Source organism: Mytilus trossulus, chromosome 3, assembly GCF_036588685.1.
Source record: "Mytilus trossulus isolate FHL-02 chromosome 3, PNRI_Mtr1.1.1.hap1, whole genome shotgun sequence".
Taxonomy (NCBI): domain Eukaryota; kingdom Metazoa; phylum Mollusca; class Bivalvia; order Mytilida; family Mytilidae; genus Mytilus; species Mytilus trossulus.
Window position 1 is genome coordinate 18,470,478 of NC_086375.1, and position 27,942 is coordinate 18,498,419.

Genomic DNA, 27,942 nt, shown 5'->3' on the forward strand with positions numbered 1-27,942 from the left:
ACACGAGTTATAGTGTTTGAATCTGTTTCTCCAATGATTTTAACCTTCTTTTTCAAAGGTTTTCAGAAACTTGTAATCTTAATATGCATTGTCATCAGGCATTACCGCTTTTTTCATGGCGTCACAATAGGAAAATTCAGAAGAAAACAAAACAATCAAATTCCGACTAATCATTTGCCGAGAACAGATTTTTCACTAGTGAGATCAAATATTTTTCTCACACAGGTCAGGAAATGTGTAAATAGCACAAAAATTAGAGAAATAAACATCCCCTTTAATATATATTTCCCCAACAAAAAACCATTAAGGTTTGTGTGATCTTATTTTGAATTTAAAATCTCACTGTAGAAAGTTGTACTGAGAACCAATTTTTATGAGATGGTTAATATACAATAATACAGACCATCCATTCTCACTTACTTGAATTTCTTCAATACTGTGAACTATAAACATATCTAGTAAATCTTCTTTAGCACCATCTAACCAATTGTTGAATGGCTGAAAAATAAAAAAAACATTAACAACTATAAACATCATGAGCTGTAAACACACATGACAAGGTGGTGACTCCCAAATCTCTCAGGTTATTTATGATGAGAAATTAATGTTTATTAAAATAGTTCAATATAATATTTGATACAAGAGTAGACATGCTGAATTGTCTCCTATGTATAATTCAATATAAACACTCTAGAACCATTCTACAGAATAATTATAATAACTTTATAAAGATCACTTTGTGTAAATCAATGAATAACTATGAAAATGAAGCCAAGCTTAGCTAACTCATGTCTGACATACAGGTACAATTACAATTATCCTAAAGCCCATATGTTGTTGAATTATTACTTACAGTAACTGAGAAACTGAGTGAAAAAGGGAAACATATCATTCATAAATGAACCATCAATAAAAGGTCAAGGTCAGTTTACACAGCTGTTATTTAGAATAGACAAATATATTGACAAAATACTTACTGCAGCACGTTTGGCAAAATCTAAATAAAGTTGATCTATTTTTTCTAATATTTTTTCAGCTTCCTGTAATAGCAAAGTTAAAAAATGTTAAACTTATTCGGAAAAACGTAAATGTTATATGAATTTCATAAATTTATATCAAAAGGATACTCTTGAAACTCAGGGGTAAATAATCAACATATTTTCAGTTGTTAATTTTCTAAATCTTTAACTTAATTTGAACACAGATCATTTCACTGAGTGAGTCAAAAATAGCTCATTTAAACTTCCTTAAAAACTATAAAAAAAAGTATCAACCAATTAATTGATTATGTGTTACTAGAATGAAGAAGTCAGCTATTATTTACCTCTAATCCTTGACGTCTTTGTGCCGTCAATGTTCCTAGTCTGTCCCACTGATCGCAGATGAGCTATAAAACAAAGCGAAAAATTAGAGTAATTCTTTTCTCCAGTCAAGGTGTAAATATAAGTTTTTTGCAATCTATGTGTAAACTTAAGATTTACTCAAAAATATTTCTCCAGTCAAGTTGTAACTTAAGTTTTACTCAAAAATGTTTCTCCAGTCAAGTTGTAACTTAAGTTTTACTCAAAAATGTTTCTCCAGTCAAGTTGTAACTTAAGTTTTACTCAAAAATGTTTCTCCAGTCAAGTTGTAACTTCACTTTTATCAATCATTTTCTCCAGTCAAGGTGTAAACTGAATTTTTAATCAATCTTTTTCTCCATTCAAGGTGTAAACTTAATTATTAATCAATCTTTTTCTCCATTCAAGGTGTAAACTGATTTTTTAATCAATCTTTTTCTCCATTCAAGGTGTAAACTTAATTTTTAATCAATCTTTTTCTCCATTCAAGGTGTAAACTTAATTTTTAATCAATCTTTTTCTTCAGTTAATGTGTAAACTTGAGTTTTAATCAAACTATTTCTCCAGTTAGTTCAGTTAGAGGTAAATCAAGAAAGAAGCTTTGGCACATGAAATTTATAACAAGTTGCTTTAAATTTTTTTCTCAACACATGAATTTTACCAAGCATACCATTGTGCTGAAATTCTTGGGGAGAACACTGAATTAGTACTTCAATTATAGTTCTAGTGAATACTTCCTTAAATATTTACTCACTTGACACCTTGTATTGACTGTTTGAACATCATGATAATGTAAAACACTGAAAAATATCAAAATTATTATTGTAAAATTACAGAAGCACTATATCAGATCTTTATGAATTGTAGCACAAAAATAGATTGTCGGGTACTAATTTGGGGAGTTAAGCAATAAAGACTATAAAGTGTGCAGACAATTCATGGACAAATGGTTAAAACATAACATTCTGAACATTACTTAAACCAAGTCTATCTATACCTGATCTGACCATGACCTATAGAATTCACCCCATGAGAAATCATTGAACCATGGTTGGTATACTGATTAAAAGATAACATACAAAACTCTTCTTTTTTTTTTTTTTTTTTTTTTAAAGATATCAGTCTTTAGGTAGCTACTTTGACCTTGACCCTATTGACCTAGAATTAATATCTTCCTCTTCTGGTGAAGCATTATCAAACCAAGTACTATTTAATGCTAAATGCTTAACTTAGAACTATCAAATACCTATTTTTAGGTCTTTGATTTGACTCTGTTAGTCAATCGACGTTGCAGTGCTATAATTGATGGACTTTTCAATGTTGAAGAACTAAAAGAGTACACAACTTATAGCAAGATCAAGACCGACCATTACTAAATGGGCTTCTAATAGTATCATAGTATTGACTGGCTGGAATTGTTCTTGATTATTTATAGTATAAAATGTAATGTTTGCCTGTTAACCATTACAGCCAATGAAACTTACTTTAATTCTTGAGCAATAGCTGCAATTTGTTCTACTCTATCTTGATGTGCTGCCAGGTCACTTTCAAAAGCTTCATGTTTCTTTTTCATTGCCTATCAAAAGATACAATAACTTTTACTATAATTATTATTTTGACTCTTCTATAAAGGCTATATAGAATGCAAATCTTTGTCCAAAAAAAATTGTAAGGGTTCCACGGAACCCAATGTCTTGTCACTTTTGCTGTTAATCGCAGATTCAACAAAATGAGTAAAATAATCAATAAAAATATTCCTCTCAATACTATCTTTTGATTGTAAGAAGCTTCTGTCCAAATTTGGTAAAAATCCAGAATAGTTTACGAATCTTATTAATGTTTAAATAACTTTAACTGCTGACTATGTAATGTTAACTGGAAGAAAAACTAAGTCCATTTTTAAGTAAAATACAGATAACAAAATTACCTTCTAGATACTAGTTTTTGATCAGAAACAAGCTTATGTGCAAGTTTGGTGCAAATCCAGGATAGTTGAAGAAAGTTATTAAAATCTTAAAATCTTGAACAACAGAGTGAATGTTATGCTTTCTAAGTCCACTTATAAGTAGAATACAGAAAAAATGGAATTTTATTGTTACAAAATTTACTTCTGGATACTTACTTGTGATCATAAAAAAGCTTCTGTCCAATTTTAGAAGAAATCCAGGATAGTTTAAGAAAGTCATTAAAATTTCAAAAACTTTAACCACAGAGTGAATATGTGTTGCCCCTGCCAACAGAATGTAGGATAGCTATGTCTCACTTTTTTAACTAAATTCAAAGGCTCGACAAAAACCCACATGCATGAAGTGGTGATCTAAGAGTACTAAAAATTACTGAAAGCTAGTTCAAAGCTTATTTCAGCTAATAAATTAAACTAATATTGCCAAGATTCAATTAATGGCTGGTTTCTCTTTATACAAATGAAATAGAACATTCAATTCTGAGCTTTAACCATAATAATTACCTTCAATTCATTTAGTCTACATTTAAGATAATCTTGACTTTGCAACATATCTTCTTTTCCTTCAGCCCATTCTTCATGAATTTCACATCTGTGTCGAAACTTCTGGGCAAGGTGATCTAATCGTTCTAACCTGCAAATCATAATCCATAAGCTATGAAAGGGTTAAACTTGAGACATAGACACACAATGGTAAATTCAATCCCTTCTCAATTTTACACATGTTAATTAAATTAGACTTAAAGTCTGATGTTTTTTACAAATATTTATTACATTTTTAATATATATACATCTTGTTTTCATCATATGGGAGTGACAATGGTTATTGGTACTTGGTGCAGCTGAGAGATTTAAAAATTTTGTAATCACATATCTGAATTCCAATTTGTTCATGTTTTTTATGCATTTGTGAAATATTGTGAGTATCTAAAGATTCAAATACTGATATGGTGAGAATTGAACTGTTCTCCAAATCAGTAAGGAATGTTAAATATCAGCGTCAAGGTCATTAAAATCCACCAATTCGTTCATAAATTGTCTTCAATCAAAGAGACAAAGTTTTGACAGTGTACAGCAACTATTACAATTTTGATATATAAGGCATCTTACAGTTGACTTCTGATTCAGCTAACACAAATATCCAGTGTTGTTCAAATAAAAAAAATTGTAAGGGTTCTGCGGAACCCAGTGTCTCGCCTACTTTTGCTGTAAATCGCAGGCTCAACAAAAAATGAGGAAAAAAATCAATAAAAATATTCCTCTTGATACTATCTTTTGATTTTACGAAACTTCTGTCCAAGTTTGGTAAAAATCTAGGATAGTTAATGAATCTAATTAATGTTTTGAAAACTTTAACTGCCGACCGTATGTTATGTTAACTGGAAGAAAATCTAAGTCCATTTAAAAGTAAAATACAGAAAAAATGGAGTTATCTTTTTACAAAATTTACTTCTGGATACTATCTTATGATCATAAATAAGCTTCTGTCCAAGTTTGGTACAAACCCAGGATAGTTTAAGAAAGTTATTAAAATTTTAAAAACTTTAACCATAGAGTGAATGTAATGTTTCCCTGCAGAAAAACTAAGTCCATTTAAAAGTAAAATACGGAAAAAATGGATTTATATTTTTACAAGTTTACTTCTGGATACTATCTTATGATCATAAACAAGCTTCTCTCAAAGTTTGGTTCAAACCAAGGATAGTTTAAGAAAGTTATTAAAATTCTAAACACTTTAACCACAGAGTGAATGTAATGTTTCCCTGCAGAAAAAAACAAAGTCCATTTATAAGTAAAATACAGAAAAAATGGAATTTTATTTTTACAAAATTTACTTCTGGATACTATCTTATGATCATAAACAAGCTTCTGTCCAAGTTTGGTAGAAATCCAGTATAGTTTAAGAAAGTTATCAAAATTTCAAAACTTTAACCACAGAGTGAATATTTGTGGAAGCCGCCGCCGACGGAAAGTAGGATCGCTTAGTCTCGCTTTTTCGACTAAAGTCGAAGGCTCGACAAAAATAGAACAAACATCATACATTACAATATGAAACACATATATAAACTACAAACCTTTGTAATTCAGAGAGGAGCCATTCTTCAAAGCCTTTTTCTGCTAGTTCTAAGCCTTTCCAAGCATTTGCAATATCCTATACAAAAGAAGAACAAAGTATATAAAGTAATCTCATTTTCACAAAAAAAAACTTCAAATGAAAGAATTGCTGTATCTGTGACTGAAGCAAATTATAACAAGGTGTTTCAAGACAATATTTCCTTTTCAAGATAAAATTCACTTTCTCAAGCATTTTTTCCTTCTACAATAATGCTTGAGAAAGTAAATTTTATCTTGAGAAGTCAATTTAAAAGATTTAGTTCACAAAGGGTCTATATTAGCCCTCAAATTCCATGATATTTAAATTAAATGATTGTTATAAACTTTTAGTGCAATAATATGTAATTTCAACTGTTTGAAGGAAATTAATTAACAACTTCTAGTTATCTACCCATCTAACATAAGTTTTCAACAAATCCTGTCATTCTCAATGATTGTCAGATTGATTGTTGGTTGCTTTATACCGCATTAGCCCATTTTCAATGTCTAATGAGATGTAATAATTATATTCATGAAATGAAACCCCTTAATTTAGTAGTAGATTTTGTGGTTTTACAAAATCTACATACTACCATATATATTTTTTTGGGGTGTTGACCACTTCTTACATTAAAGACCTTCCCAGTCCTGCTTGTTTACTTACTGAGACCATTTTTCCTTCTGTTGGTAGATAAGCTGGTCTGTTGCTCAGCCTTAACCGAGTTTGTAATGTGTTAAAACTGTTTTCTAGTCTAGCTTTATCTTCTAGTTTGGGAGGTTTATGTTTCCGTCTGTAATCACGGAATTCTTCTAATTTGCGTTGAGTACCAGGTAAGGTGTTATCTGTTGTTCTGTTTTCTAACCATGGTGTGGTTTTCTTGATCCATTCAAGAAGCTGAAGAAAACAATATCATTTGAAAAGTAATTCCAAAATTTGATTTCATATCATTTATTTATAATACTGTTTGTGAATCAAAACAGACATAAAATAAATTTAAATATCTTAAACAAATGAAATATACAGCAGGTCTTTTATTTTGAATTTTCATGATTGATACACAGTAAACAAACAACTACAATCTGTGTCTTTAAAGTTTTTAAAGTCCACAAAAAAATATAATGCTTTAATAAAGCATGACTTGGCACCTAATCTTACTACACAGATCATCACCACTATCCAAAAAGTAAAATGCTCAAAGAAATTCACAAGGTCAATATTCAATATCAAATTTTTTGAAATGTGTCCATAGTCTACCAGAGAAATTAAGTTACACTTTGATTTCAAATGAAATGTAACTTTGTTCTGGTCACAGAAATACTTTGTTGTTTGCTACTTTTTATGAAATAATGAGACTAAGAAATAAACCAAACTCTTGGAATTCATCTTGTTGTGCAATGAGGCAGATGTTGTTTGTCATAAACCAGGATTGCTAATAACTAAAAAAATATCAAACAATACCAGTAACTGCTCACGGATATATAAATTGTACAAAAGTTCGTAGATTTTTTTTTTTATTTCAATACTTACATCACTGGCTAGTCTTTCATATTCTTCCATCAATCTTTCATTTTCTTGATTGACTTTAAGAACCTTACAGATTCTATTTGCGGCTGTTTCTGCCTGTAATAAATATTAATATCAGATGTTAATGTGAACATGTTGATGTAATATGATTTTGAACCTACTTGTATTTTATCTACACTTCTATTCTCCAAAACATGTCACCCTACACAACTAACCTACTTGTATTTTATCTACACTTCCATTTCTCCTAAACATGTCACCCTACACAACTAACAAATACACACTACTCTTATCCTGTCTTTGGGCTAAATCCTTAAATACTGTGTGCTTAGCAGAGAAAAAAATCCCGATACCAACTTCTATGTCTTATTTATATTCAGGGGGTGTAGACCTCAAGACCTCCTTCCCAAAATGGAGACAAGAATGCTATGGGAAAAAGAAAGTCATTTATATCTATTTTAATGCAGCAGAGAACAATTTTTTTTTTTTAGCTTGAAATGTTTTCAATAGATTAATTGCAACACTAAATGCACCCTACATTCTGATCTCATCTTTTTATGAAGAAAAAAAGCTGTTTATCTTTAGAAACAATTTTGACTTGTACCATTTGCATTTCTCAGTATTATTTTAAGGTGTCTGCTTTTCAAATATGTAAGATTAATAGAACTTGATCCCACCTTCTTTCTTTAATATGTTATTCAGGGTTTCCCCTGGGTCAATTATTTTCGCCACCTCTTTCGCCACTTTATTAATTTTTTCGCCAAGAACCACAAATATATTTTCCTTTTGTTCCAGCCACCCCTAAATAAGAAGTGTTTTTTTTAACAACAAAACGAAGCATCTTATCACTTGGAATTGATCCCTCGTGTGAGGTGTAGTCATTACATTGAAGGGTTACTCTCATGTCAACCTTTTGATTAGATTTCTTCATAACAACAGTTTTCTTTTCTAGACCATCGTAAACAAGTAAAACTATATGCTTGAAACATGTGTGTAACTGAAACGACTTTGAAATACCCTCTCAAATCAATGATCTATATGAAAGTTAAATGATAAAGTTTTAAATCAGAGACGTTTCTTGCTTTTGAACATTTTTCGTCATAACAACAATTTTCTTTTCTAGACTATCCTTGAAAGAAGGAGAGGAAGCGTAAAAAATTTGCTTCAAACACGTGAGTCGCAAAGTGGCTAATAAATTCCTTTTGTGACATGTGGCAGAAGCCATTTAACCATATCAATTTGTCATATCATACAATCAACACCTTTATTAATTAGTCCTTTGATGTCGATAGCTATGAATGCATTCAGCTGATTATTGATTTTCTGTCAAAATCTTTACGAGTTCAAGGTGAATTCCGAGTATTGTCTGATCGGTAAAGTCAGAGAAACCCGAAAAAAGTAAATAAATCGTTATCTATATTTCTTTCGCCAATGACGAATTTTAATCACCACAATTATTATTTTTTCGCAAATTGCGAAAATGGCGACCGCCAGCGGAAACCCTGAGGTTATTACTCATATTATAAACATTTTGTGTGCTATTTTTAATCCAGATATAGTATCTGCAGTATTCTCAATTCATATCTTATTGTTCTTTGTTCTTGAAGGAGTATTTTTATGGCAGATCTTTGAAAGTGTCTGTAACATTCTAGACTTGATGAGACTTTGTTCATTCAGAGCTTGGTACCACTAAATGTCTGTTTAGTTATTGATGTGTTGTTTGGTTGCTGTCTCATTGATATGTACCACAATCATATGGTCAACTTTACAATCCCAATTTACCTGTTGTGCACCAGAGAATGCATGATAATATGCTGATACATAGGTCATCACTGATCTTTCATCTGGTTTCACTGAATTTACCATATCTGGAAGAAAATTTCCAAACTGTTATTAACTGATTACAATAAAGATTTGTTCTGACTCAAGACTGATAAAATTGTAGTTGACATTTTAAATAAAAATTCAAATTTAAAAAAAATAAGATTACAACATAAAAAATAATTAAAACATGTTTGAGTAAAAGATATTCTTTCATTGATAATAAATTGAATTCCAGGTTTATAAATTATTGCTACAGAGATATTTCTCCACTGTGTGCTTTTTGATAGTTAAATGTTGAAATTGAACATATAAGACCTGTAAAAAAATTAAAAAGTTGATAGATGGGGCAAATTATTTTCATAATCAAAAGATCAAATAGTAAGGCAACTGCCTATCAAATTTCATTGACCTATTATTAAGGGTTCCTCACTCAGTGACCTAATAACAATTTCAATTTTTGATGACACTTGATGAAAACTGCATATATAAGTCTAGTCTCTCATTTTTATCTAAACTAAATAAAAAGTATATGAACATGGATAAAGAACAGAAATCCTAAATATGAACACATAATAGTTACCTTCTGGATCCAACATTCTTGGAATATCTAAGTGCTGTTCTGCTACATTGAATGCTGTGTTTAAGTTCTCTAAAGGATTTTCCTGATGAATTGAAAATACGATCATTTATTATATTATAAGATACTCCTATTACACATGTACATCCTTGTTTCTTCATTAATTCACTATGAGAACATAATATTAATGACAGATTTATTTATACTATAAAGTTCAATCTTTTCTTATACCAATCAACACTTCTGATACTATAAATTTACCATACAGGTTTTTACATGTGCTTAAATATATCTAGATTTAAGTTGTTAAAGCCAGCAATTTTGGATGTGCGATCCATTGAACTCTATGAATGAGAATATTTGTTGAATCCAGTATGAACTTTCACTAATGATTTACACAAATTTATTGCTTGGTAAATAATAGTTGTTAAAATATTTCCCCTAGTGTGTGGGGTCTTTTTGGAATTTACCATGAGTGGCAATAAAACTTTCTCCAAACTAAACTGACTACAGTGAGCAATTTTACTTAGATCCAGAAAAAAACAAAATGAGATAACATAAAGATCAAATGTCACTTGAAACTAAATGAGTATTATAAGTATTATTGTATCGATTTTTTGTTATTCTTTAAATTATCCTATAATATTATTATTAAATGTTTTTGTTCATTGGTGTGTTTTGCTATCATACTCATATGAATGAATAAATCAGTTATTTTGTATAAAACATTTTTCTACAAAAGTGTTAGTAATTCACAACAAGTAATCAGAACTATTATAAAAATTTGCATTTCTAAAAAATATCAGCCATTTGCTGAACACAAGGTTAATTCAATGCATGCTGGCAAAAGATAAATGCACAAATTTGGCAAAAAACTAAATCGGCAGCGAAAAAGGATAAGCAACAACTGAAAAAATAAATTGTGAATGTGATGCCCCTGCTTGCTTATCGTATAAAGTTATTAAGAGGACATAAATGAAAAATGATAAAAGTGACGCTATTTGATCTGTATTTTGTGGTAATAAGCATGGTGTACAAGTTTCAGAACATTTGGTTGAGGCATACTAAAGTTAGAGAATGGAAACGAAATTCAGCAATTTTAATGTTCATAAAGGGGCATCCAATTTCAAACTTATCTGTATTATGTTATAAGCATTGTGTATAAGTTTCATAACATTTGATTGAGGCAAACTAATGTTAGAGAATGGAAACGAAAATCAGCATTTTTTCTATTGGTAAAGGGGCATAACTCTTTAACAGTTATAGTGAAGCCACCCAATATCACACTTGATCTTGTGTTGTTAGGTACAGTACGCCCAAGGAGTTTGTAATCCCAAACTCCATACTCCGATATTTTTCCTGGTGTAACACCAGGAAACTCCGACATCCCTCCCAAAATTCTCGGAGAAATTTGGGAGTATTCCCTCCGACTTCCGCGTAAATCCGCTACCTTTTGTTTATTGTATTAGCGACATCTCTCCCAGTCTGGTGTGACGCGGTGTGACACCAGGTAATTAATTGCCCTAATCCGTCTGATCTATGCCGGCACGCGACGCAAGGTATGTGAGATTTCTAATGTAATTAAACAATTGTATTTCCTGTCTATTGATTATCAGGTTATATCTGATTGCTTGAAACAAATGAAAGATTAAAATAAAAAAGCAAAACGTTGTTGTTAATTCTTTCAATTACACTGTACATTTTAATCAAGTTTTTAAACAACTATATTTGATTTTGACTTCCGTTTTTTTATCAGTAAATAAATATTTCATTTACTAAAAGTGATATAATTGTGCAACAATAAACGGAGACTAACGCTGAATAAATGAGGGCAGTTTAAAGAAAAATTACACGTCTCAAAGTTTTTTTATACTACAAGTAAAAAAGAAAATATTATTCACTATATGTTATGCTAATAATTCTACGCCATTTCCATTTTACGATTACAAAATAAAAGTTTTAAAATCCAAAACGTTTTTGTTAATGCTTTCAATTGCATTAAAGTTTTATAAAAAAAAATCTATACTTGATTATGACCTCGTTTTTTATTCATCGGTAATTGATATAACTTACGAAAAGACATACTTGCGTGAAAATAAACGGAAACTAACGCTGAAGGTATAAAATGTGAGCAGTGAGTTTAAAGAAAATTACGTGTCTTAAAACTTGTATATGCAAGTAAAAAAGAAAATACTATTCACCATTCGTTATGCTTAATAAGTCTACGGCATTTTCTCTTCACGATTAGCATTACTTTAGGATATATACAATACATTTCGGCTACAACAGGAATACATCTATAGCTACATCAACTCGTCGTTGCATAATATTCATTTACGCACAATGAATGTAAACTTTTGTGTTGTATTTTGAACAGTGATCTTTACATATTTTTAACAATTAATTGCCGTGGGAAGACGAAACGCATCTCAGTGATCAACAGTGCGTGGTTGAACTTGAACTTGACTTCGCTCACAATATTGAATGCTAAAAATAGTGACATCAATTTTGTCCACGAGATTTTTATTTGGCGGGAAATAGTATCATGTAACAGTAAACTTAGGTGACCTTTCTGGATAACCGTGGGAAATTTCATTGAAGGTTTAAACTTGCTTTGTAATGATTGACATTTGTGTGCGTTAAGATTGAGGCTCTAGAAGGTCCTTTTACAATTGATTAACCGGATTCTAAATTTTATTCCTTTTCTGAATAAACGAACATCAGCCTTTTATTTATACGTTTCTCAGTCAACAGACGACATAAACCTGGACATTATTTATACTTCCATAGTCAACACTATACATTAATGGTAGATGAAAACAGGATGCATGTCGTTCAGTTCCTGATGGGCGTTGGTAGAGATCCTCTGTGAAAATGTGTCGATCGTAAAAATCCGATCCACATTTTTTTTTTACATATTTCTTTCTTGTACGATATAATTTCATTTTAATATTCTATAGTATAAATTGTTGAAATACTTCTTTTTATATTTCGCCGAGGACTTTTAACGAGCAGTAAAATACGGATTGCGCCAATCCAATTTTATTTTAAATAATAAAAGATAAATAACAGATCATAACAGATAAAAAACACATGATTTTATTTCTTCATATAATTAAATAAGGTTGTGATTATTGTGTTGTGTCTGGGCGGGGAATTATCTCAGTATTTATGAATATACTAATAGGGCTCCCACATTGCATACAAAACTATTAGTCACTTTACAGTTCCTTTTTTAAATTCAAATATTTCAAGTCGGTAATCTACCGAGGTAGTGAAACATAATATTTTACATTTCAAAATAAATGGAAAGTAACAGAGTTCACTTGTTGGTCCGATAAATTAACTCTAGGGTTTGATTTAGATTGGACAAATTACCGTAAAACATCATTTTGTTTTAAGCCAGTTGATATTAATTATATAATATTGAACTATTAATGAACCGGATATTGCTCACTGAGTAGGTCATAAAAGGTTCTAATTGTGGTAAAATCATCTTTGTTGAAACTTTGTTGAAAAAACAAAAATTATGAACTGATCGGACTATAATGAAAATACTAAATAAGTGTTTTATTCGTATTTTTATACGTTTTTACGTTTTATTTTATATGACAATGACATGGGCATATACATACAAGAATAATTATCTTATTTTAAATAAAAATGTCACACTTTTATCTGACAATGAATGGACATTTAAATAACGTATTTTAAAGCACACAGGTGCAATCAAGATGGATTAAATGTACAAAGGTAATAAATCTGGTTAATCCGATTATGTTGTCAAGCGTCATTAATTTTCAGTTCATCCGATGGGCAATAAACCAATTAACAGCCACGCGGTGTTGGGAGAGAATCTTTGGAGGAAATTGGGAGTAGAATCCGTGATTCGCGGTGTCACACCGCTACACTCGGAAATCGGTGATAAAAGTTCGCGATTACAAACTCTCTGGGCGTACTGTATCAGCATTGTGTAGGTTTCATATTTGGTTGAGGCAAACTAAAGTGAGAGAATAGAAACAAACTTCGGGACATATGTACAGACCGACAAGGGTAAAACTTAATGCCCCTCCCTTACCAACGGGGCATAAAAAGAATGTTACTATAATTGTAGATCAAAAAAATGAACTTTCTGGCTAAACTAACTCTTAAAATAAATGTATTTGAAAATTCCTCAAATTTGGAAGATCAAAGGTCATTCATAAAACATTGCTTTTTGTTCAATCTTTTTTCTTACTTAGGATATACAATACAACCAAGTTATGACTTTCAATTCCATAAAAAATGTATTTAACTAGTTACTCTTGTTGAGTTGAAAGTTGTTGGGTTTTTTTCTGTAGTTAAACATGGCTTCCTTCACTCACCTTTGATAATTTGTGGTAATCTATTAAATCTGGACGATGTCTATGAATCAAGGCACAAAATGCCAGTCCATCCTTAAAGCTGAAGACAAAAAGCAAATACATGCTGGGTTAAGGATTTTGTACTATGTGGTTCTGATTAATTACATGTCTGTCATTTGTTTTACTTTCTAATGATCACTCTCAAAACAACATGCATAAAATTCTTCTGCATTAGTTAGATTTATTGACATGATGCAATTTTCATGGTTTTTATCATCAAAAGATCAATATGAATAAAATTTCTGTTTACAAAATGACAGACATGTACTGGTAATAGACATTTTAAATAACTGAAAAACAAGATTTCAATACATGCTTAACTCAGATTCAATTCTTTTAGAGTGCTTGAAATTTTTTGTGAGATTCTGGTATAGATATCTTTTAACAATATTTGTCTTTTTGGAACTAAAGTGTTTTTAATAGACTTTTAAAAAAATCTGTAAAGTAAGTTTCAAAATTATATTTTAATTCATGTTTGAGAAATTAAGGACAAGTATAGAATAAGACATAATCAAAATCTAGTGCAGAATGGGGAAAAACTAAAAATAGATTTCAGATAACCAGAACCAACACTATTTTATCCAAGCACAAATAAACAAGCAATCAGAGAATGACAATGATCAAACTATAGTTTTACTGATAACACAAAATATCATTTTTTTCTTTAATTGAAAGATATATTGAGCAAATTTCATAGCTAAAGCTTTCCTTTTTGTTTTTTCTAACCATAAAACAAAAATCTAGGTATATTTTTATTGTTTTAGCGCCTTGAATATTTATCACTTCATTGTCATAAGTTCATACTTGTTTCTATTTTTTTCACTCTATGAAATAAAAATGCATGCAACAGAACATCTCGTTTTTCCTCTAAAATAGGAGATATTACATGGGTTCTGCAAACTAACAGAAATAACATCAGGGGTGCAGTGTGTTTACCCTTGAAAGCTTGTAATAATCTATTAACTCAGGACGATGTCTATGGATTAAGGCACAGAATGCTAGACCATCCTTCCAACTGAAATAATCAAAATGGTTTTAATACACTGCTATAAATTATTTGATTTATATCACACATCTGATGAATTTTCTGTGTAAAGAGTGATTTATTAATGAATCTTCGTATATGTCCTGAATATGGTGCATTTATATGAAAATGAATCTTTGTATAATACATGTATTAAACAGTTATGTTACCTAAAGTAGTCCAGACTCTTGACCAAACAATAGTGGCACACTATTTTCATATCTCATGCGTATATAAACAAAATAGTGTTTTAGCAAGGAAGATTATGTTACCACATACTTAATGATATCCAATAGATCTTGTCACGGAGACATTTCCAAAATTAATAAACGTTTCCCTATGAGTACATTGTGAAACCGAATTCTTATAAGAATGTGATATAGAAAGATTTTCTACAGACTTTCTTTTCTTTCTGAATGGCTCATACAACTGTGAACCTGCAGAGATGTTTCACCTGCTTTACTGTGTGATCATCATGGAATTTATGTTGGACTAGTATATAAATTAACCATCCATGAAAATGAAGTCATGGTCACATAACCCTACTAGAAGGACATTTACACTCTTCAATCATTCCATACAAATACAGACTTTTGTTTAAAAAATTAAGGGAACAATCCGAAACAGACTAAACACTGAAAACTTAACATTGACCAATAAACATTTAGTCATTGAAAAGAAAGTCAAGGTCTGATGACCCTTGAAAATGAGGTTAAGGAAAAGATATATATATGCCAGACAGAAGCTTCAAAACATATAGTTTATATGTTATGAAGTTTCAAAGCCTTCCACTGACTAAATTATAAACCTTTAAAGAAATAGTGCTGTTGCTGCCCTATGTCTCACATCCATAACTACATCACAGACAAGACCAAAATATATTTGCTAATCTGAAGTATTTTGATTATTGGCATCTAATACCATAGCATATATACATCTGTACAAAGTTTAAAATTAGTCACCAACTTGTGCAGGGAATTTGACTTGCCTCATATGGAAATTCTGAACATTAACATTTTTATAAGGTGCAGTCTTTCTTTGACACCAAAGCAGAAGACCTTCTTTTGCTGTTAATTCTGAAAGTAAACAAAAATAATGTCAACAACTGATTTAAATTCTATATGAAATACAATATTTTAATAACAAATACCAATGTCTACTAAAACCATGATCACTAGTACATGTACCAACAAATAAAACTAGAGGCTCAAAGGAGCTTTGCACTTCATAAATTGATCCAATGCAATAAAAAAAAAATTAGTTTCTTGGTCATGTGAGCTCTGGTGATAGTTGTCTTATAGACAATCATACCACATCCACCTTTTTTTCTTTTTTAAATAATAAAATTAAAACAGCTGGTTCACAACTTTGTGTCCTATAGAAGAACTAAGGCTAGCATGTTTGGTGAGCTGGAGCAGTATAACATTCCTCACTACTTTAGTATTAATGTATGTAATTTTTAATATTGGCACCTTAACATGCCCAAGGTATTGATAATGGCCAAGGATGGTTGTAATGGCCTTGTGATTTAGTTATGACTGGCTATTTCTCTGTTCTTAATGACCAGTTGTCGAAATTTTCCATTTATAAAGCATAAACATATTGTAGTAAGTTGGTTAATAATAAATGACACGAGCAAATCAGAATGTGCAATGATGATGATATTGCCATGTTGATTTAAATCAAGAATAAATATTTCTTAGCAGACAGGGTGAAAAAGGAAAATACGGCTTTAATATACTTCCACTTCCAGATTCATTCTCTTATCATTACTTAAATTTGGATGCATCATTATGCAAACATTTTTATAATTTTTTTTTAATTTAAAATCATAAAATAAAAAGTTTAAATAATGTTCACTCTTTTGTAATGTCTTGAAGGGGAAATATTTCACAGCCTTTTCAAGTACAACTTGTGATAATCGACACTGGTTCATTTCCCAAATCAATCAACAGAACGGAAACTTTTCAAGAGTAAGAATAGTCTGTCTAATTTATTCTCTACAGTTTCTTTATATTTGCTAGATAAACTGAATTACAAAAGTAAAGTACTTGGACAAGAAATCAGAAATTACATCTGAAAATGTTGACAAAAAAATCCATAGATGTGAATGTGAAAAGACAATTTGCGATATGAAATTCTGTATCTTCATTCTTCTTCATGGTAAGTTTCTTAGAATATGTGTCAATGTGTGTACATGTAGGTTAATCTAACCTGGTTAATATAAAAGTGTTATGAACTGACTGTTTCTGTATTGGCCCTGTTATAGATTCTGGATCAGCTGTATTGATTCTTTGAGTCTTGAGTCCAATACAACTAACATTGAAACTATAACAGGGGGCCATTACAGAAACAGCTATAATATTAGTGCAATAACCTATTTTCACTATAAGAATCAGCTGTAGTAGATGAGGAATAAATGATGACTAACCTTCTACAGTAATATCTTGAATGGCAAATCTCAGAATAATGGTCCATATCATACCAAGTGTCATTTTACAATTACCGTCTACAATTTCTGGGGAAAAAAAAGGAAAAAAATTATTTTAAAGAATTAGTAATAACAAATTCACATGTATATAAATAAACAAATATTTAAAAAAAAACAATTAATCAGAATAAAGGTTTTAGTGCTTCATTCTTTACAAGACCTTTCAAGTTGAATTTGACTTTGTAACATCACTAGAGAACATCATCAAAAGGGGTTCTGTGATGTAACATCATTGTTTATCTTTCCTGTCTAGAAGGATCAGGTAGAGATGTTTAATTTTTGTATTTTGTGTAGTTTGTCATCTGGTTTGTATTTTGGAATTCAGGACCATTGCATTTTGATATTCAGCTTATTTGAGTTTTCTCATCTATTCCAATGTTATTGCATGGGAAATCCAACCTAGCTTATTATAGGCATATCATTTTCTGATATAAATAGTCCTTGAAGTTTTACTACAAGTATCACATACACTTCACATTATCAATGATCTAATTATAACTGAGAAAATTAGGTCAACAGATGAAACCTGACAGACAATAGAAATAGGAAGAAGTGGCATGAGTGCCAATGGGCCAACTCTCCATCCAAGTCACAATTAATACACGGAGCATTGACTCATTAATTTTGTGTATGGATTGATAATCATATATTAGTCTAAGATGCATGATGAATCATGTTTTTTTCCATTAGTGGTTATTGGTTTTGAATTAGCTGTCAGTTACTGTGTGTACTCTCATATCTGTACTTCACATACTTAATGTCTTTTTTGTTGTGAGGATGGTATACTTATTTGATCCATCTGTCAGATGAGTAAACCTTTTCAGCTGATTTTTATAGTTTGTTCTTATGATGTACTGTTACACCACTGTCTTACACAAATGTAGTTAAGGCCACTGTCTCAGTTAGCTTCTTCAAACTAGTATGTGCCTATTATAAGTCAGGAGCCTGTAATTCAGTGGTTGTCCTTTGTTGCTGTGCAACATATTTGTTTTTCGTTCATTAGTTTGTACATGTACATCAATTAGGTGATAGTTTTCTTCGTCTGGATTGTTTTACATTTGGCATTTTGTGGCATTTTATAAATGATTATGCGGTATGGGCTTTACTCATTGTTGACAGCATATATGGTGACCTATAGTTTTGTCATTTTCTCTCTTGTAGAGGTGTCTCACTGGCGATCATACCACATCTGCATATTTTTATATTAACAAAATCAGTACCACTTGTTTAAATATGAAAAATCATCTTTTGCTATTTATAACACCTTCTTGGAGTTCCAACATAAAGTAACATGATGTACAAGTAACTGTATCCATGAATTAAGTATATCCAACTGATATATTTATTTTGTATCACTATGCAGTGAAATTATTATATGCATCAAGCAGTCACAATAGATAATCCTTTGTTGACATCCGCCCACATTCACTATGTTAAATACACTAAACTGGTGATGAAAAATCCTTTAAATATTATCCTTAATCCATTATTGAACGGATATCTTACCCTCTGCTCCAATAGACACTAATCTAACACCCTTGCTGGCAATAAAATCAAGAGCTTTATTCACATTGGCAATTTTGTGGAACCTCATTTTTCCTCTATCTGGTCTGGGTAACTGTTCCCCTGATATAACTTCTAATAATAACATAAGTTTTAAGCCATTTTTAAAGTCTTCATCTATGTCTTCTATTTGAGTTCCTGCTTTTCGTAGATGTGAATTGCACCATGCTGTGAATGTCTAGAAAATAAAACCATTAAATTAATTAACATAACATAAATTTGGTACCTTTTTGGGGTCAACCTTCTTCAGGAACACTCAAAAATCAAATAGTTGGAATATTATTACTAACTTAAGAATTTCAATACAACATGACTTAGTTCTTATGAAAACGTGTACTGTACACAAAGTCACAAACCCCCCTTGCATTACATATACTGTCATGTATTTACACAAAATGTATCTGTCTGAAATGGTATTGAGCATTTTAAAAAGATACATTTGTATAGTACAATTTAGTAAAGAAAGAAATGTGTTCATTTCATTACGATCTGTTTAAAAAAAAAATATGGGGTATTACCCAATTTGCACTAATTTTTGTTTCAAATCCTTTTCCAGTAATAAAACTGCCATTTTATAATGAATAACAATTGAAAGGCTCTGAGAATTACTATTTCAATGCCTACATGATATATTTTCTAATGATCTGTATATCTTCAATGTTTACTGATAGAAGAATGAACTGATAAAGATCAGATGAGTAATTTCATTATGTAATAATTTTGCAAAGGCTTTTAGCAATAACTATTTGAACATTAAAAATGTTATTTAGTAACATTGGAAAGCAATTTTCAAGAATTTTTCACAAATCAAACATGTGCTTGATTTACTATGTAATACATTGTATGCATACTATACTTTAATCGCTAAATGTGACATTTTTCATACAAGATTAAATCAATTATATTATATTTAATCCTTGAAAAGCAAATGAGTCAAATAAATTATTCACTCAAGATAAAGGAAACTAGCATACATGTACATTTGTAAGTAGGAACTCTACAAGAAGGCAGATGAATTTTTGTAATAAAAAAAAACAAAATAAAGGGGCTATTGATTTTTATCCATGTAAATGAAAAATCTACTGTAAAAAAAGATAATCGTGTTAAACTGTATTTTTTAAAACTGACCAAGTATGCATCATATAAAGAGAACATGACAACCAAAGACATGTACAATGTTTGTGTGAACATGTAATTCATTATTGTATATATAAAGTAGATTCATATTAAAAAAACAAAAAAACATGTACATGTGAGTAAATGACATGTGAATGTGAGTTACATCATATACATGTAGAAGTTTGACAGGACTATAACACTTGTTTCATGATAGTGCTGACTGGTATGTACATGTATGTAAAACCATTTCATCGACAAAAAAAATTTAAGAATATCCAAAACTAAGCATGTAAGCAAAGAAGTATTTTCACAGTTACTACTATTTAGCATGTAATCATACTTGAAATAAGAATTCATTGGTATTGAAAAGTGAAATTTTATATGGGTAAGAACAAGATAATCTAGCAGCAGATTTAAAAAATATGTCTCCAGGCAGATAAGGTCAATGTCAAAGTTTTATTGAAAGTTGATGAACATATTTAACAAATAACATTTTGCATCACCACTGTTTAGGAACACAGGCTACATGTACTGTAAGCATATATACATGTATGAAATTATGTTTTCAATGATGGGGAAAAAAAAGCACCAAACAGATGGAAAAACACTGAAAATTAAATGCATATAGTAAATGGGTTAAACTTTTAAAACTTAGTGGAAATATGCTTCTGATTTTTATTATTCCAAAATATTCCATATAAATTTCCTTTCAATTTCATAATTTTGTTCTCCCATGGTGACTTATCTACATTATTTTTATATCATTCAAAAACCACATAATTTGAATTTCTCCAAATATCAAATATAATTACTCTGGTACAGTGTAGAAAACAAACAAGTTCAGCAATTTATCATCTGAAAGTGTAAAGGGTTTGAGGTGAACATAGACTGGAGGATTCTTATAAAAATTATTTATAGAGATTGCAAATGAAAAGTTATGTGTCATATTGGGAAGTTATTTATATTAACGTTGGTTCTACAAACTGATATCAGGAGAGATGTTTATATTTTCTACCAAAAAAAATGAATCATGCATCCTTCTACTTGTAAAACCAATTGAATTTCAAAAATATTTAAGAAATTCAAATCAAATTCTAGAGATTCCATCATGTCAAAAATATGTTTGCATTAAAAAGGTCTGTGGCCAGTATACTTGTACTGTAGGTTCAATTCGTTTGTTTTTACAGGTTATTATTCAGTTTGCATCATATCTTATATATTTTAAGTATCCTTATATTTATAATTCAATCATTCTTACTTGCAAAATTTAATAAAATAAAATTAACAGATTATATTTTAAAGTAACAAAAAATTAACACATTTTTACAATAATTCAATTTAACTTTTCAGTCCAAATTCCCATTAATTTATATTGTATCAAATCTCTGGAGTTAAAAAAACCAACGGAACATAAAAAATTGTAATGTACATGTACAACAAAAGCATCAATGACCTTGACTACCCAAGAGGGCTTTATTCTGTTGCCTAAATACATGTACATGTGTATGTACAAATGTACTTGTGTTTACATGTATGTATGAATCTTTGGAATTTTACTGAAAAATGGACTTTGATTTTTCACATTTAACATTCAAGTTCAGTCTGAGGTTCAAGTTTTTCAGTCATTAATAACTTTGTAAAACTGTCTGGAATTTCATGAAATTTAGACAGATTCTTATTAATGACTAAAATTGGATGTCACAAGCATTTTTTTTGGCTTAAGTGCACACAGACTCTTTATAGAATAAAACTGTACTTATCTCGATAACAGTTAGAATGTTTTGATCATTATTAAAGTAACCACAGAGGAAAAGGAGTGTGCTAGTCATTCTTTCAAATATGTAAATATAGCCAATGGAAAGTCAAAAATATTCATATCACAATGCAGAGTAAGCTAACAAAATTTACAGATTTGTCGAACAACGTGATACAAATTAAGAGGCCACAGCCACATGTGCAAGAATTTAGTATTAAACAGAGAATATGAGATCTTTTCTATACCAATAAAATTTATTTTTGTAAAATAATTATATTGATAGTAGGCTGCAAATCAACAAAAACCACTGCAAGCAACGAACAGTTTGTGCTTACACACCGGATCATCATCATAATGTACATACTACATTGTTGACCTTGAACTTTGTATTATAATTTTTACAAATACATTAGCTTTTTTAATGGCCTGGAGTAAATAAATTAACTATTTTCTATTCATATTAATTTACAACCCTTTCTGAACTTATCATTTTTGATAAGGCATATGTTATCTTATTAATTAATATCATCTGACATGGATATAAAACCTTTAGGTAGTACGAAACTGACTCGTATGTCAAACATTACCATAATACATTTTCATCAGTAAATATTACTTGTCATAATGTTATATAATGTCATACAATCCAGCTGGTCAAGATTACTAGATCAGAATTAGCTAGTGAATGAACACCTTGACTTGATATCCAACTGGCAAGGCCATTTTTGGTAATGGGAGTGTTACAAGTTTTCTGCTGTGTCTAGAGTTTTCCATCGACTATATTGCAAAGCATAATTTAAAACACAAAGGAGCTTAAAAGAAACCCAGTCAATGAAGTTTTATAAATAATAAATCTTGGTGAAATTAAATAGCAAGTAATTGATTAGATGGAATGTAATACTATCTCTGGAATGCCAGGTGTGTGATCATTACACATCACTAAACATGCGTAACTAACTACACCTACTACCTTTCATATGAATGATCTCTGTATGAAATGTACAGCTAGGAACAATTAAATAACTGGAAAATATGTACATTTGTTATTTGTTTTTATTTATAATTTAAGAAAAACGTATTGAAAACAATAACGAAACCAAAATTAAAACTTTATTTTTTATTACAAGTTAAATAATAGCCATTCCTTATTTATTGTAAACTAATTTTAGTAAAACGGCACATTAATAGAAAGGTTAGGACCCTAAAACAGTGACACAGATTATGAATCAATCATATACATAAAGTCTCCATTATATTGACTCCGCCCCTTTACGACTTTTCCTTATTTGGTTTCATCATGGCTGCCGACGTTTTTCAAAACTAAGAAAATATGTTTCAATAAACTTTCAATTTTAGAAACTGCAATTCGAAGATATTCGGTGTCGTTTTTAACTTTTGAACGGTATGCAATCACAAAAATATCTGGACTATTCCAACTGCAAACACCGGTCAAGACAAAACATATCCGGCACAAGTTTACAAACCTTTTTTTGTTGTTTTTCCCAGGCCGGGTCAAGTAACCCTTCCCTATCCCATTCCTCCTCCTCTTCTCCGTATCCGTCACTTGGGTAATCATCCATTTTGAAGGCTCCTCTCTGTGAAAGGCAGAACTAAAAGCGATATTTGATGTTTGTTGTTTCCCCCCGGCGTTAGCTTTGCAAAGAGGGAAATACCAGTTTTTACACCTCACTAGAGGTCGCTGATCACGTGGTTATTTCCGGTTTATTCGAAACACCTTTGGATTAATCTAAACCTTAACGAAGAAATGCGGGAAACAATATCAAGAGGCCTACATGGTTGCAATAAAATATTGTCTTTTAAAGTCCTGTTGTACACCTATGTGTCTGAGGTTTATTAATAAAGTATTATATTATAAAAAATTGTCTATTGTCTATTGCCGTTCCCCCTTACAAAAATATTGCAAGATCAATTCATTAAGTACAACCTAATATAGATAGAATTTAAAATATTTGAGAATATTAAAAGAGAGCTCAATAATTAAAAATGTTTTTTTTCTCTGGGAAAACATACATGTCATACATTTGAATTCAATAGCTAATATAAAATGAATAAGCGAATCCAGTAAAATACATGCCACTGAGTATTAGTTTTTTCGAATTCAACAATTTGAGAGAAAATGCCGATATAAGTTAAAGTGTTTTGCAGGGACGGATCCAGCCATTTTAAACAGGGGGGGGGGGGGGGTCCCAGCCCAGGACAAAACTATATGTCCCCATTCAAATTTATTGATTGTAAAAAAGGGAGAGTTCCAACACCCCCCCCGGAACTAATTGCACATCTGTACATAAAACCCCATGTTGAGACCCCCCCCCCCCCCCCCCCCATATAGAAGAGAGCTTTTGATTTTGTCAGTTTTTACATGACCTATAGATGTTAGTTTTTTCATTTTGTCTCTTGTAGAGAGTTGGCTCATTGGATATCAGGATATCACACAACATCTTCTTATTTTAGATTTAATTTCCCTTTTTTAGCTCACCTGGGCCAAAGAGCTTTTCTCATCACTTTGTGTCCGTCGTCGTCGTCGTCTATCGTCGTTAACTTTTACAAAAATGTTCTCCTCTGAAACTTCTGGGCCAAATTAAACCATACTTGGACACAATCATCGTTGGGGTATCTTGTTTAAAAAATATGTCCGGTGACCCGGCCAACTATCCAAGATGGTCGCCATTGCTTAAAATAGAACATAGGGGTAAATGTAGATTTTTGTATATCTCTGAAACCAAAGCATTTAGAGGAAATATGACAAGATGAAATTGTTTATCAGGTCAATTTCTATCTGCTCTGAAACTTTCAGATGAATAGGAGAACTCGTTGTTGGGTAGCTGTCCCTAAATTGGTAATTTTAAGGACATTTTGTAGTTTTCGGTTATTATCTTGAATATTATTATAGATAGAGGTAAACTGTGAACAGCAATAATGTTCAGCAAAGTAAGATTTACAAATAAGTCAACATGATGAAGATGTTTAATTGACCTCTTAAGGAGTTATTGTCCTTTGTAGTCAGTTTTTAACAATTTTTCGTAAATTTTTGTTATCTTTTACAAACATGAATCTTCTCCTCTGAAACTACTATGGCAAATTTAACCAAACTTGTCCACAATCATCATTAGGGTATGTAGTTTAGAAAAAGGTGTCTGTTTACCCAGCCAGCCACCCAAGATGGCCGCCATGGTTAAAATTAGAATATAGGGTAAATTGTAGTTTTTGGTTCATATCTCTGAAACTAAAGCATTCTGAGCAAATCTGATTGGTGGCCAAAAAAAAAATCATCAGATTCGTTTATCTGCCCTGAAATTTTCATACAAAACCGACAACCCGTTTTTGAGTTGCTGCTCCTGAGTTAGTAATTTTATGGAAACTTTTTTTTGCTATTATCTTAGAATTTATTATAGTATCTAATGATATCTTATACTATAAATCATGAATTAACCTTATGTTACATGATTTCCAAAGCATCAGTAAACACAGGTGAGCGACACGGGCTCTTTAGAGCCTCTTGTTAGTTACTAAGCCTTATAGTTCGGTAATTTTGTTTCTCGGGCGTACTTATCTGGTTCGAGAAAAAAATAATCGACGAGGAGTCTGGGGACCGCTCAACCCAAAGTTTGTTTCAATTATTTTTTGGACAAATATTCTGGTCAGAAAGCAAAATATAACTGAAAATTCGATGCAGAATTTTTTAGTATTTGTAGACACCATCAAAAGACCGATATGTAGTTTAAAGCAACAATCGTGATTTACATATAGTCAAGTGTGCGGCTGCTGTTTTTTGCTATTGCGTGTTGGCTTGCAGAAAAATACGTATAAAACCTGCCTAATATGCATTTTTCCCCGAGTTAAGTGAAGAGGAGTCTAGGTTATCATTGATATAACTATGCGAATAAAGTTTTTATTTTTCATTTCCAACTTCTTGTTCTTCCTATCTGGGAGAAAAGGGTATATAGTCAGGGTCGACTCATGAAAACTGTTCTTCATTGCTCGTTGTGCTGTTTTAATATATGATACCGGGTGGTTAATGTCTGACCTGTCTGTTCTGGTCTTATGCTGTTTTTAGACTTTGGTGTAATACATTTTGTGACTCTATATATTCACTTTAAGTACCGCTTCAGTCGACGCTAGGGACCGTCTGACCATATAAATGATTCATTCATTGTGTTGAAACCCCTCAAACGACTGTTAAATGAAGAACAGGAATAAAAGGCCCTTTTTATTTTCGTGTATTGTTTGCGATATTGTCCCATGTATTGTTTGCGATATTGTCCCGTGTATTGTTTGCGATATTGTCCCATGCACATTTACTCAATATCCCTTTGATTTCTTTTTTAGGACACGAACACAGCTAAATGCAAGTATAGTCCTTCAATTAATGTGAAAGGTCATAGTGCAATACATTTTTTTCTTCTTATTTTTAAAAGCCTGGCTCAAGTTCCGTGAGATTGTGTTGTCTTACTTTAATTTAGTCATGTCAGCTTTTTAGTTTTGTGTACAGAAAAGATACCCAGTTTGTATTTTTTAATCATGATAAATTTTTCCATGAAAATAAAGTTTGTTTTTGTCCGGTAACATCTTTCTTATCTTCACAGAACAATATCTGGACATAAGTGGGCATGTAACATTGTCAGTGAATCAATGAATCAATGAACACAAGACAACTCTAAGAACAGCTATAAAACATACAGATTTTTGGTTGCTTAACGTGCGTACAGTGGCAAATGTCTAATATAAAAAAGAAGATGTGGTATGATTGCCTATAAAACAACTCTCTACAAGAGACCAAAATTACACAGAAAGTAACAACTATAGGTCATAGGACGACCTTCAACAATAAACTAAGCCCATACCGCATAGTCGGATATAAAAGTCCCCGAAATGACAATGTAAACAATTCAAACGAGAAAACTTATCAATGTAAAAAAAAATGAACGAAAAACAAATATGTAACACATAAACAAACGGCAACCACTACATTACAGGCTCCTGACTTATGGTACAGGCACATACATACATAATGTGGCGGCCGGTTAAACATGTTAGCGGGATCCGAACCATCCCGCTTCGGGACAGTGGTATGGCAGTACAAGTTACAACACAAGAACGAATGCATGTTCAGGACGAGTATATACATAGAGGGTGAGCAGAACTTGCTTCTTGCAAGAACCTCGCCTTGAAAACAATTTGACAAGCTTGACAAAAAAAAAATCCAACACTAGTCTTTTATCTGAATGTTATGACTCTTCTATTGAGATTTGGGATAATAGTCCCAGATTGAGATAGACAGGGGTTTAGTCAGTAAAAAAGTCCCTGAGATAGAGCAGTGATTTTTTTTTAATTTTGAGTTTATTGTCCAAAAGAAATGCACTACGAAATAACTTTGTTTTTTGACCGGACTGAAGTTCAATTAAAAAGCTAAACCAAAAAAATACATATAAGATAAACAAGAGTGTTGTGCACAAGCTGAAATGTCTCGCCTTCTTTACATATCATTGATATTATGTTGGTAGTCCTAAATATAAAAGCTTCACTACAACTATCACATAAATTCAATATGACCCAAGAAAATTAGGTCGAAGTCATATAAACCAAACAATGTACACAACTCACAATCATTCAATACACTAAATGTAGTTGACCTATTGCTAAGAATTAGACTTAACCAGGAAAACTAAACATTGACTAATAAACCATGAAAATGAGGTCAAGGTCAGATGAACCATTCCAGACAGAAATGTACAGCTTACAATCCTTTCATACAACACATATAAGTTGACCTATTGCTTAAATTTAAGGAAAACAGACCAAATAAAACACAAAAACTTGTAATAATGAACCGTGACAAAAACTTTGAGCAATGAACCGTGACAATGAAGTCAAGGTCGAATAAAACCCGTGAGACTGACATGTACATCATAAAATATTTCCATACATCAAATAAAGTTGACCTATTGCAAACAATATTTAAAAAAAAAGAGACTAAAGCTCAAAAACATAACTTTGACCACTGATCCATGAAAATGAGGTCATGGTCAAATGACACCTGTCAGTTAGACATGTTTACCCTATAATCATTTCATACACCAAATATAGTAGACCTTTTGCATACAGAAGAATAAAATGCTCCTCAGGGCGCAGCTTGATACAACCAAAGAGGTCGAACTCTAAACAGATGGGGCAAGTATGGACACAACATGCAATGCTTCATGCAGCTCTGCATTTGGATTGTGATGAAATATTTGACACAGCAT

General features: G+C 31.2%; 1 protein-coding gene across 2 annotated transcripts in view; it reads right to left on the bottom strand.

Moving 5' to 3' along the window:
* LOC134710314 (alpha-actinin, sarcomeric-like) overlaps positions 1 to 23,420 on the bottom strand; it is a 34,829-nt gene extending 11,409 nt beyond the window's left edge. The window contains exons 1-16 of one of the 2 annotated variants that reach the window (XM_063570620.1): positions 23,164 to 23,420; positions 18,748 to 18,982; positions 17,182 to 17,268; positions 15,739 to 15,826; positions 13,688 to 13,766; positions 9,327 to 9,408; positions 8,705 to 8,790; positions 6,926 to 7,018; positions 6,062 to 6,292; positions 5,379 to 5,455; positions 3,808 to 3,937; positions 2,825 to 2,916; positions 2,095 to 2,140; positions 1,325 to 1,387; positions 978 to 1,040; positions 421 to 498 (exon numbers count right to left, since the gene is read on the bottom strand). In XM_063570620.1, coding sequence (XP_063426690.1) covers positions 421 to 498; positions 978 to 1,040; positions 1,325 to 1,387; positions 2,095 to 2,140; positions 2,825 to 2,916; positions 3,808 to 3,937; positions 5,379 to 5,455; positions 6,062 to 6,292; positions 6,926 to 7,018; positions 8,705 to 8,790; positions 9,327 to 9,408; positions 13,688 to 13,766; positions 15,739 to 15,826; positions 17,182 to 17,268; positions 18,748 to 18,982; positions 23,164 to 23,259 — 1,626 coding nt within the window. In that variant the 5' untranslated portion in view covers positions 23,260 to 23,420. Of the gene's footprint in view, positions 1 to 420; positions 499 to 977; positions 1,041 to 1,324; positions 1,388 to 2,094; positions 2,141 to 2,824; positions 2,917 to 3,807; positions 3,938 to 5,378; positions 5,456 to 6,061; positions 6,293 to 6,925; positions 7,019 to 8,704; positions 8,791 to 9,326; positions 9,409 to 13,687; positions 13,767 to 14,662; positions 14,742 to 15,738; positions 15,827 to 17,181; positions 17,269 to 18,747; positions 18,983 to 23,163 lie in introns of both variants that reach the window. The other variant, XM_063570621.1, reaches the window with a different exon arrangement.
* Positions 23,421 to 27,942: the final 4,522 nt, after the last annotated feature.